At 45.5% G+C, this 12,643-nt stretch overlaps 1 protein-coding gene across 1 annotated transcript in view; it reads right to left on the bottom strand.

The window, feature by feature from the left end:
• Positions 1-12,643, bottom strand: part of RNLS (renalase, FAD dependent amine oxidase) — a 78,834-nt gene that overhangs the window by 49,911 nt on the left and 16,280 nt on the right. Inside the window, exons 5-6 of the mRNA XM_035893088.1 lie at positions 11,955-12,097; positions 10,562-10,720 (exon numbers count right to left, since the gene is read on the bottom strand). Coding sequence (XP_035748981.1) covers positions 10,562-10,720; positions 11,955-12,097 — 302 coding nt within the window. The remainder of the gene's footprint in view (positions 1-10,561; positions 10,721-11,954; positions 12,098-12,643) is intronic.

Genomic DNA, 12,643 nt, shown 5'->3' with positions numbered 1-12,643 from the left:
TGTGTCGGGCAGGCCCTGGAAGGGGCTGCCCAGGGAAGGGGTCGAGTCCCCACCCCGGGGGGATTTAACAGCCGGGCAGATGAGGTGCTTAGAGACAGGGTTTGGGGGTGGACAGGTACGGCTGGACTCGTTGATCTTAAAGGTCTTTTCCAACCAACTGACTCTGTGGTGGTTCTTGAAATATAACCAACACTCAAGCCCACCCCTATCACCCTGACAGCAAATCCTGATCAGTGAGATCCAAACACGTACAATCACCCACCTGACAACTGCTAATAAGCTGCTAACTGGTGTTTTAAATCTTCTCTCCATTAAGTTTTACATACATGAGGACTTCTCATCTGGAGCGAGAGCACTCATCTATTCAAAAATTAAAATTCCAGTACTTGGTCAATAAAATAAGGTGCAAAAGCAAAGCCCAAAACACCTTTGGGGCAAACAGGAGACACTTGAAGCTTACTACATTCAACTGCTGTACTTTTATTAGGTAATCCTGCCATTACAAATTATATGAATTTAAAAAACAAAAAAAAAAGCGAAGCAGTATTTAAAGTTGTTCTGCAAACCACATGTGAAAAATTTCTCAATCTCTCAGAACATCACTAGATGAAGAACTGATGGCAGATACTAAAACAGCTGCTAAAAAGAACAGAAATACAGATAAATGAACCTAAGACCTAAAGACCTTTGGGAAGTCTCACATGTGACTCTTATTATAAAGCTCAGACAATATTTATGGGTTTCAAACAAACTATTAAGGTACATGGCAAACACAAGACCTTATCTCCAGGCACACTATTTGACACAGCACGCTCATTCCCACAGCCTTCAAGCTCCGCTCCTGGTCATCTGATCCTGGCACAAGTCTGGCGAGCGCCTACAGTCATCTGCTCGCCCTTGGGAAACTCGCGTGGGTCACAACAGCAGAGTGGGTCTTATGATTACAGGTCTGGGAACAGAGTTTGTTCTGTCAAACATGCCACCAAGATTAACCAACTCTTAAAGACAACTCATGTTACAAAATACTGGAAACAACAGTGAGCCCAAAGAAAGCAGTATTACCCGTAACTTCTGAAATATTGGGGTGCAAAGCCAGATTCCATCTTGAAACAAGGGGAGAACTACGCTTGCCACTGCACAAACTTTATCAGGGCTGGGTTTTTTTTTTTTCATTTAAAGAATAGAGTCACAGAAGACCCACACAGTGCTTTGAGTGTCTCTGGGAAGGTGGATTTTAGCAGAGAATTCAAATCCTAAGGAAGAGCAAGGCAACTAACAGCAAATGCAGTAACTCCAAACCACCATACAGCTAAAACACTAGCAGGATATGATAATATTCTGGACAGAAATTATAGAAGAAAAAGGCCACGGTTCTCAGCTTCTCTGACAACACAAGGCACGGCCAGTGCCCTCTGCTCTTTTCCGCTACGACACCCCAGCCCAGTCTGAGTTGGGTTGACAGGGCTGCTTGCTGGCCACACAGGGCAGAGGATTAAGGAACTGGCCCAGGTTTTAATCCGGTAAGGACCAGGGAAGAGGCAGAAGGAAAAGGGACAGAGGAAACATGCCTGTATCCTGACTTTCGCAGCCAGCCCCAACTGACTCGACTGCGGATTTCTACACAGAGAGGGGGTTCGCGTCTCTCAGGTTTGCTCAGCTCTAGAGCCCACGCAGCCACAGACTAAACCAGCCCAACCTGCTGACACAAACACAAACCTTTTCAGTTGTGGGACATTTCCCCCAGTCTGAGTTTTCAGCCACATCAGTGAGCTGCCCCATCTGACACGTTTAAGGCTGACAGTGTGCACTGCAACGCTTCTGCAAAACAGAAAATCTCTGCCATCTCTGTCGTCTCACCTGGTGGCACAGGAAAAGGAACAGAACTCAGTTTTTAAGTTATTCCTGAGGGATTTTTCACACAAGAGCATACCATACATTCTTGGAAATTATGATGCCAAGTGTGAAAAGCTGACTGCAAGCTCAATGCAAATTTTATGTTTGACTCAATGGAGCCAAAATCTCATTAGGTTTAAAATTAGTATTTTTTTTTTCCCTGCTCTAATACAGATGTGGACTGCAAAAATAACTTAAAAGTTTGCAGGCGTATCTGTGGGAGGTAAAGATAATCTTTATAAAGAACAGTTTCAATTACAGTGGTGTGAGAGGCCAGCAACTATTAAAAAACCCCTAGAAATCCACAAAAACCCATGCAGTCTAGAGGCACTGCCTCAGCTATGAGAATGCATTAAAATGCACATAGCGTTAAAAAAACGCGTCCCAGTGAAGGCTTCTGTCTGCCTATTTGATTGCAGCACTAATTAAAAAAAAAAAATCCCAAAGCAAGCAATTAAATGTTAAGACTGCTTGCAAACCTGCACCAGACTTTTCAAAGGTATTCGACTCTATAAAAGCAATAGTTTGAGTTGTAGATTTCCCATCAAAACGAAGGCTATAAAGTCATCCAAGTCAGCCTGTGGTCACCTTCACACATTTTTCTCCCAAATATGCTGAGCAGAAAAAAAAAAAAGAGAAAAACTTCAAACAAAAAAAGGCTTTTTCTTAACAGAAGAGGTGAGATGTACACTACCACTGTTCACTGCTTCCCAAAACCAACCATCAAAACCATTTCAGATTCAGGATCTAAAAGTTCCAGTCTGATATAAATGCCCGAACTAGAATTACTGAAGAGTAAGTTCTTAGTGGCACATCCAAGCTTCTTGCAACACAGAAACCATCAGCTCATTAAACGCACGTCCCACGAGACGCAAATAAAGAAGTTTCAGAATTGCTCAGTTTGGTCACATTTTTTGGCAGGGAACTTCTTTTTTTTCCTTTCTTTAGGCTCATGGCAAAGAGCAGCTTTGGAAAGATTTCTCTGTCTAAACACAATCCCTGGACAGTACCAGAGACTGTCTGCTCTGGGGAAAAACTGAGAGGTATCTATGTTTATTGTTGAGATAAACAGATTTTACAGCATTTATTTTTTCTGTTCCAAGTATGTCCTGTGCTCAAATACCATCACCTTTATTATTTAGAAAAAAAACCTAATGTGTGCATGTGCACATGGGCTCTTGTTTAGCCAATCTGATATTCCTGGGGTCCCATTCTCTTCTTTGAGATATGCTACTGGAACGACAGGAAGAGGCTAAACAAGCACTAAATAAAGTTCTGTGATCGAGTCCCCCCGTACTGAAGCACTCTGCCAACCAGCACGGGCAGTAGGGACAGGAAGAGAAGGACATCCAGGTTCCAGTTATTACAGAGAGCCAGATCCGGCTGAATTGCACGTGTCAATACACAAAAGCAGCACCACCTCACATGTCAGAAGTAACTTTTTTTAAAACCAGTTTAGCTAAATCAGCACAATCTGCTGCCAGTTGAATGTGCAGGTGCTCTGAATCTCTCCTGGGACTATACAGGAAACCTAAGCTTAGAATTCAAACCACAGATTCATGAGCATTTCTTTGCTCATACGGTTCAATCACTTGTACAGCCCCCGTGCTGCTCTCCTACCCCTGCTGCAAGTGCACAACATGCCAGTAAGTCTGCGGGACACGTGGTGAACTGAAGATCGCACCACTGATCCTGCTAAAAATAGCTCCCCCGCCTTTTGGGGGGGACGGGACAACTGGGTTTCTGTGGTCCCACATCAGTTGTGCTGATACAGCTGATTTTCTGGAGGTAGGGCAGAACAAGTAACAGGGGCTGCCGGCAGAAATGCTTCTGCAGCATTACTGGGCACTAAAAAGAGACACTGTGATGGAGTGAGACCCCCTCCGCAGGGTTTCTGTTGAAGAGCTGTTATCCTGGTCTGGCCAAGGACCTAACAGGGGCTCCCCTGGGGTGGGGAGCAGCAGCCCCGCTCCCTCCAAGGCTGGGGACAGAAGGCAGCACACTTCCCTCTTCCCGTATTGCATCTTGCTTTTCTTCTTCTGTTTCACTGAGACCTGTCAAATCAAAGTTTCAGCTTTCTACCAAAGGCAGGCAGCGTTGACTGACAACAGTAAATAAATACATGCAAAGTAACCCTTGATATTCTATTTCATTCTCCTTTTCAAACCTCTCATGCTCACACACATCAAGCTTAGTCCCCACACTTCTCAAACCAGGGTGGTAGCCTGTTTGACTGTTGATAGGCTTTCAATGTGTTCTGCAGTTATTAGCTGAACACGTCCATTATAAGCGTTCTAGATATAAAGAAACACCTAAAAATAGGCCAAGTCAAACACACATGGCCTACTTTGATTTTTTTTTTTTGATGTACAATTCCAGCTCCCATAGCCTTTTTTTTTAAAAAAAAAAAAAAAGTACTCCCTTAGAAGGGAGGCTGTACGTGAGCTGCAGAAGGCAGAGGACGCGTGACGGCACCTGCTTTAAAGGCTGACGCAGCGGTTCCAGCGGCAGCGAACACAGGCGTGCGCTGCTCCCCCCAGACCCTCCTCTGCTCCCAGGTGCGCAGTCCCACCCTCTCCTTTCTGCCTGCGTCCTCATGCTCGTCAGGCCATTCCGCGAGCTAATCCAACTCCACCAAGCAAAAACAACCCCATACTTACATATACTTACATGTATCTCCTTGCTGGACTGGTGAGTCGGATCGACCCAGAGGAGGGTACGAAACGCTGCAGGGGAAGGCCAGAGGTGGAGCGGACACCAGCAGTGGGGGTAGGGACAGGGTGCCATGCACTGCATCACAGGCGAAGTTCACAGCCAGAGCAGCTCATCCTAACTGTTGGGTTACAGCTGGGGAGGGCTGTATTCTGCCTGGCCGCAACACACCAGCAGCATCCCGCGGGCAAGGACGGGGGGTTTCACTACCGAGCAAGGCGCCCCCTGTTTCGGCAGCAGCACCGATAACCCAGACACTGGCCTCTCGCGCCTCTGTCGGGGCACACCACCCGATTTTACCAACACAGATCCTTCCACTGTCACCACCTCAGTCAGTGCTAGGATGCTTCCATGTCAGCTGAGTGACCGGTTTTTAAAGGACCACATTAATAGCCACAGCTATCCTCGCGCAGAACTAGTAACTCCTTGTATTTCCAGAAGGCACAAATATTTGCACGGTGTGACCTCAGCTCCCAAGGTCTGATAAGTAACTAACAAATCAGTGTACATGTTTACACTGGACATTTTAGATACGCTAGGTTTAGACCACACGCAGAGCCTGGATAAGCCCTGCTTATTGCTTGGCAGTGGAACTACCAAATTCAAAATTTACCATCATGCTATCCAAAAAACAAACACGGACACTCAGCAAGAACCAGGGACTCATGAAAAGCTATCAGAGTTGTGCTTTCCTAACCCACATTATAAAGCCTCCCTACACAAACGCAGTCCTGTTTTACTTGTATCTTCTCATCTGCTTGTGTTATTTAAAACATGTGGGACATTCAAACAGATGGGGAAAAAAAAAAATAGGTCATGCTTGAAACAAAGGCCAAGCCATTCCGCTTTATTAGCAGATTAAACATGCAGAACTGTAATTTTAAATTCCACGTAAAGCAACTTAACGAAAACCTTCTAAACACACAGATAAAAACTACTGAAAATTGCTGCGATCTTTAATTGCCATGTTGCCGGATGTCTTACTAAAAAACAGAACCAACAAAAAAGCTTGTCAATCTGATTTGAAAATGCACAGAGAAGGACTCTATTGCTTAGTGATCACATGGAATCTGGTATATACATCTAGGATTCCTCTAACATCAGCAGCCAGTAACACAGTCCAGCATGTCTGAAATACCATTAGATGATGAACATTTGCAAAATCTCGTCCTTTCATTTGCAAAGAACCTGCTTTTAAGAAAATCTGTTCCTTTTCTAACCAAATTTACATTACAAAACTTAGAAACATTTATTTGTTTTCCTTTTACCTTCTGCATAATTTACTACCAAAATATGTAGACCCCAAATACAAGTAAGTGCACTAAATTTAATTTAGTTGTTCAAGCTGAAATGGTGAAAACACCATTTGACTGCTGCCACCTATTGTTGTTCCAAACATGCTGCAAGGAGCTAAGCCTCCTCCCTTCTGCCTGAACCCAACGCCAGTGCTCTGAAAGCTTAGAAAGTCACTAACTCTTCACACACCGCACGTTATGTAAAGAAAGGAAAGCAGGGGGAGGACAAAGATGCTGCAAAAAGATGGGGTTTTTCTTTTGATTCATTTTCATTGGTAGTTCCACTGTAACTTCAAGTGAGCACAGGACACCTACAATTTCTGAATGGGACCCAACCAAACCACATCAGTGCAGACTCACTGTACCAGACACCGGTATCAGAGCCCTAAGAATGCCCGTTTCACAGACTACCAAGCCAACAGCTTTACTAGCTTAAAAGAATTCAAACCTTATGACTTCCAGCAGCATTATTACTACTTCTGGCTCTGCTATTGTTGAATATGCACCTGATAAGCCTATTTGGGCATGATAGCTGTAGAAGCGGTAAATAAAGGTTGAAAATGAAGATGAACCAAGATGAACAAATCTACAAGGATTGGCCACAGGCAAGCCACTTCCTTCCCTGCCCCCTTTAAACATTGGTAAAATTCAAAGAATACAAACAAACTGAACAAAAGAATACAAGTAAACAGAACAAAATACTTTATATACATAGAGACATACACATTTTTATATCTATATATAAAAAAAGAAGGTATGTATACACACTAACTTCTCTGTTAATTTCAGTTTTGGCTTTACACTCATAAGAAAGTAATTCTGGAACAGCCATTTCTCACACAGTCCATTTAAAATTCTAGGTTGCCAAAGGCCACTTAATTCTGTCTCCTCCTAAACGTATACAGCTTCACGATGACATAATATTAAGGCTCATCTAGAAGTTTAAAGAGCAGGAAAAAGACACAAACTAATAAATCAGCCCAACAAAGACTGCAGAGTTTACGTATTAAAATGGAAACTTTGCCACTAAACATAAAATCTGGGAGAGTCATTATTTCAAAATCTTAATTCTCTGAGTATCATGTAAATAAATGAAAGTTATCTCCAAAAACCTTGGGAGGCAAAAGAAGACTTCCCTTCAAGTAGGCTGTGATTTCCCCTGTCAGTAGTCTCCGTTCTTAAAGCCAGAACACAAACCCCAGAACTAGTCAGTCACCTCACTAAGGTAAAATTTTGGTCTGTTTCAAACTGATAAGCCTCATCATTTGCTTTTTGCACCAGGATGTTAAAGGTGTCTCAATAAAGGTGTCCTAAAGACATCGAAATAAAGACACAAATGTTTTGCGAATCGAAGAGCAGATCAGCCACGGGACCCAAAGGCACCTACATATGCTTTCGTTGAAGCACTTAACTACAAACAGAGGAGCCTAAATTCCAGGAGACAGCTCTGAAAACATGGGCATAGGTGTCCAAACTGTTCTGTTCTTAGAGAAACATAACGCACGTTTATGGCAACCATCTATGGGGCCACTGCTTAAAAACACAATATTCAGACAGTTAAGGGGTACCCACGCGGCAGAGTTGATCTCAAGGCTCACACAGGGAAACGGTGAATTCCTGCCAACGACCCCTTCTGGCTAGTCACTGGAACTGGCCAACTCAGGTTCTTTATGCACCAATATCAAAGGCTAATTCCAACGCTTACTAAGGGCTCAAAGCATCACCTACTCCACACAGCTGTTCCTTTGCACCTTCACTTACTTTACAGCCTTTACCCATACATTAACGCTAACAACCCCTCACCAAAATCCATTTAAAACTTCATTTGGCTTTGAACTGATAGATCCAATTATACCTAAGTAGCTAAAATGGAACCTGGCACAGGTCCACAGTTTGCAGTTCAAGCTCCAGCGTGCAGCAAAACCAACGTGAAAAGGCATCTCAGAGAGCAACCTCAGACAGGAGAAGTGGAAGAACATTATGGAGGATATGGGAGAGCTTTAGACTAGCTACCTCCGATTAAGACACTGTCAAGGTAGGGATGATACGCTGACGCAAAGGAGGGTGCGCAGCAGAGGCTAGTTACAGCCAACACCAGGGCTGTTGGGGAAACGGCCAAAGCTCGCTCCATTGACGGACATGGTTTAGTGGTGGGATGGCAGTGCTAGGTTAACGGTGGGACGTGATGATCTTAAAGGTCTTTTCCAACCTAGACGACTCTATGATCACAAATCGCAACAGTGACTGACATTAATATTACCACAAGGCGCCAAGCCACGTCTTTCATTTAGCTTCAGTAAATGTCTTCTACATAACAAAAGGCCTTAAAGGTCAGCAATTAAGGTAGCTGTCCTCCCAAATCATGCCCCCCTTCACTTCAAGTCCCTGGCCCACACTCTCAGAGCAGTTACTTGTGACCTCTCAGCTGGCCACACAGCATGTAGTTGCTAGAAGGAGAAATCCCTCCCCCTTCCTCCAACTCTGCACATCCCTCACTTCAGCTGCAGCACCAGCGCAGCAGCAAAATGATTCCTGAGTGACAGAGAGAAGGAAGTTTGCAACAAGGAGCAGGAACCTCCCCTTCCAGGAGCAATATAAGCAATAAGCCTAAAGAAAAAAAAGAAAAATCAAGATGATTTCTCTCCTTGCAGACAGGGAAAGGGCCCAGCCCGCTGCAGTTGCTCTTATTTCCCAATGCTTGCAAAGCTGTGCTTCAGTTTGTGACTAGTCAATGCTTTTAACATTAGTTTATTCTATCTTCATATAGCGGAACAGTACACATGTGGCTATTAAAAGGAAAATATATAATTCTGAAAAGGATATCTGTACATTTGCCCTGCTCATGTGATTCAGAGTACGAAGTGAAAGACCACACTCACTAACCAAGAAAATTCAGTGGGGATACCACTACTTCCCACAGCAAAGGGGCAGGAGAAATGAGAAAACTTATAAAACAACAAATAGCAGAGAAGTCCTGTTCTTACAGGGTATTTACCTCTTTAGGCATAAAGGTTAAAATAGGAGGTCATAATAAAAATACTTCTCTTTAGCGCGATCAGACATCAGTCTTCCCTTTGCTACCGTAAGACACTGTGCTGCAGTCCAGCACCCTGGTGCCACCTACCCTTCTCTTCCCCACTCCCCCCACCTCATCCTCTTCCCTCATTACAGGTCCTGGTTACGGTGAAGCAACGTCAGCTAGACCCTAGCAGCTCGCTCCAACCACCTCCATCGGTTGCTGTGACATCTTTTAACAGCCACCCTCCAAATCACACTCACGTATTTACACATTAAAATCCAAGATTCAGGAGAGCACAAGGAGCCACGCGTTGAAGTCAGCTCTTGATCTTTCAAGCACTGGTGGTTCTTCTACAAACCAGAGAAGAGAAAACCCACAAATTTTAAAGCATCTACTTCAGGAGCCGGCAGCAGAGGGGCAACAAGCCCCGTCTGACCAGAGCTGACTGGAGCCACACGGATGTCCCCGCGCTGCTGCCAGCAGGCCAAGTTCAAGGAGAGGTTGTTAGCCAGACGCAGCACGTCGCTGGTACAACACTGCAGCTGAGGGGATAAACCCACAGCCCCGCGCACTTCAGGTGGCTCTGCCAGGGTCAGCACAGGCCTGGCTGGGCTTCCCGGCTTCTGCTGAGCACCAGCCCTCAGAGACACCACTGCAGAGCTACGCCACGATCTCTGCCCTGTAAATCCTCACGGTGGCTGTTCCGCAAGGATGAAGCCTCATGGCAAGTACACCAAACCTGCTCACAGGCTCAGCAGCACCTCCCCCAACCCACCCTCCCAGAAACAGCGCTGCTGGGAGCCGCTGTGGACCAGCACTGGCCGTGCACAGAGCGAGCGTGGGTGAGCAGGATTCATCAGCCTGACTTCAGAGAAAACCTGGCCCTGGAAGCCTCACACCTGAGACAACGCACCTAAGCCAGAAAACTTCTCCAGACCTGAACTCACACTTCTTTCTCAGCACCAAGAAGCTCTTTCTAAGCCTCCACAGCACTGCTAACACATTCACCCCAATAAATCACCAAAGGATAATCGAGATTTACTCGTGTTCGGGGAACGCAGCCCCCAGGGGGCAGCCATAAACAGCAAACAAGCCAGAGGGTCTGAAAGGCTTTCATCTTAGAAACTAGAGACCAAAGAGTTCCGATCTGGACTTGTTCCTTCACTGCATTTCACATGGTTTTAGGCTCACTGAAATGCCCCAGGGATTTTCCCTACCGCGCAGCCATTGTTCTGGGTCACCCCTACTGCAGACACACCAGGGGCAGCGCTGAAAATCAGCACAGCACGTCGACAGAGAGCACAACCAGGAAACCACCACATGGGGACCAGCAGAGGCTCCTGTGCGATTCAATAACTATTTTCAAGTTACAGAAAGACAAGTCCTGTTTCAGACGTCAGCAAAAAATTAAAGATGAGATTAAAAACCGACTCATCTATTTAGGTACTTTTCCTATCAAGGTATTTACTGCTCATGCACCACACATACAACCTCAAAATTACCGACCTCCCATCATTTTCAGATTCACCCTATTCTGGCAGAAATTAACAGACAGCTCAGACTGTTGAGTGTTTCTTTGCTATACAAGATGCTCAACTGCCATTTTAGGCTAGATACCCGTGATTTTGAGATATGAACTTACTGTTTACAATGTCACCTTGCAGCTGAAGAATTTGTGGAACAGGCATTGTGAGAATAACTATATCAAACTGTTCCGGCGGTCCCGTTTTCCTGGAGACTTCCCATTTCCCATCTCTGAGAGAGATGTGAGTTACGTGCTGTTCATAGAAGACATCTGCGCCTGCTTTGGAAAAAGAAGTTAAACACACATAGCAATGAATCGCAGTGAGAAAATGCAGAGTCATTTCCCTCAGTAACTGGATGACTTGCAAACAGCAAAGCATGCAGGCAGTCCTAGGGCGAGGTTTCACAAATCAGGTTGAATCAATTTAACAGGCAGCATATGACATTGAAAGAGGGGATCCTCATCAGCTGAAAGGATCCCATCACTCCCCTGTGCTAGAGCTGGTATTCACCTGCCTCCTCCCTGGCATGACTCAGCTCAGTAAACGGAAGGTGAGCTACCGGCTGCTCTCTCTGTCAGGTCAGTTCACTGCAGCTTCACCAAGCTGAACCAAGTCAGAGCCAAGCCTGACGAGCCCAGGAGGCGGCACAGGGTAAGCAGTCAGAGCACACCCCCAGGAGCTGAAAATAAGAGCGCTGCCCCTGTCAACATGTCTCACATAGCAGAAGACAGGAACGTAGTTATTATTTGCAAGACTAGGGTCTAAAAAACATTTTAATTTTTAAAAAAAAAAAAAAAAAAAAAAAAAAAGACACAGTTGTGTGATAGGAGCAAAGCCTGACTGCTCATAAAGCCAACGTTTTTCAAACCAGAGTTAAATTGGTCACTAAACTGTACAAGCAGTTCTGCCACATCACACCTAATGCCATAGCTACACCGTTTGAACCAGAGCTGGTCTTCTCCTTCAGTCATTTCTGAGGGACTTTCAGCGCCGTAGGCTCACGTATTGCATACACGCCCATTTCTAGGAAACGCAGGATGTAACTCGCCAGTTCGGCTCCCAGTTGTTCAGTCAAACAGCACAGTTAACTTAAGGACACACTTGTGAAAAAAACACCCAAACACTCACTTCATTCAAGTTGCCACTCAAATCTCTCCTCAACCACGATCTCACTCCCACTACATTATCCCTGTCCTGGCTGCATTAATTTCACATGCTAAAGCCAATGGTGTAAGTATAAGCTTGGCCCCTGATTCTACAGACATTGTGCTTATATGAAGATTTTTACATGCCAGCAGCGCAGCTGAAGTCAGTGAAGCGCCTGCAGGAGCTGGAAGTTTATAGAGCTCGCAGACACGTTTGTCTGCCTAACCAACTTCAAGACGTACATAAACAAACAAGGAACTTGAACATTCCCATTGGAGATTCACATTTGAAAGACAGTTAAGAATGCCATCAGAAACAATCATTAAAACCTTTCATTTCATACAAAGGCACCTAAAAAGTTACCCGACTGTTTTAAATAATACTTGACCACGGAGGAGATGCCCTGGGGCGCCATGTAATTGCAGGAGCCTTCTTTCACTACCATGCCTTCAATGGGCGCAGTCAGCGGTTGCAGGATGCCCTCAGACAGAAGTTCCTCGTAGAAGCTTAAAGGGAGCAAACGACACAGAGGTGAAAATACACTCCATGGAAACCACAGCAGCTGTCGCTACTTCTCACAATTAAGGCTAAGACCGGCCTAACTTCTGAATTTAGAGAACAGTTGTTAACGAGCTCATGCAACCTGTGTTTGCAGCCGGGCTATGCACAAACAGGACCCATAGCTGTAAAACAACAAACGACGTTGCTGTCTTACTGGGAGGGCTGGCCTTTTAGCTTGAGACCCACCGTGCCTGTAACAGAAACTGTCAGCGGCCTCGCCTGATGCCTCGGGACTAGCCGCGGCAGGGGCGTATGCGATGGCTACTTAAAAGGCTGAGTAACAGTACAAACCGCACCGCCGCCGTGGAGCGCAGGAATATTCCAGCAGCTGGATGCAGCTGCCTGAAACACACCCGCCTTTTCCCCAATCTCCACACGAATTTCGCACCTTACACCGCTGTTACACCACCACCCCCTTCCCCAGCCTACGGCGAGCGGTTCTGTGCACCCAGCGAGCCCAAAGCAGGCCCCGCCAACGCGATCCTCCCCCG

This window comes from Egretta garzetta, unplaced genomic scaffold (assembly GCF_000687185.1).
Source record: "Egretta garzetta isolate BGI_Z169 unplaced genomic scaffold, ASM68718v1 scaffold234, whole genome shotgun sequence".
Taxonomy (NCBI): Eukaryota; Metazoa; Chordata; class Aves; order Pelecaniformes; family Ardeidae; genus Egretta; species Egretta garzetta.
Note: the sequence above shows the minus strand (reverse complement) of the source record. Positions and strands in the feature narration are given on the sequence as shown.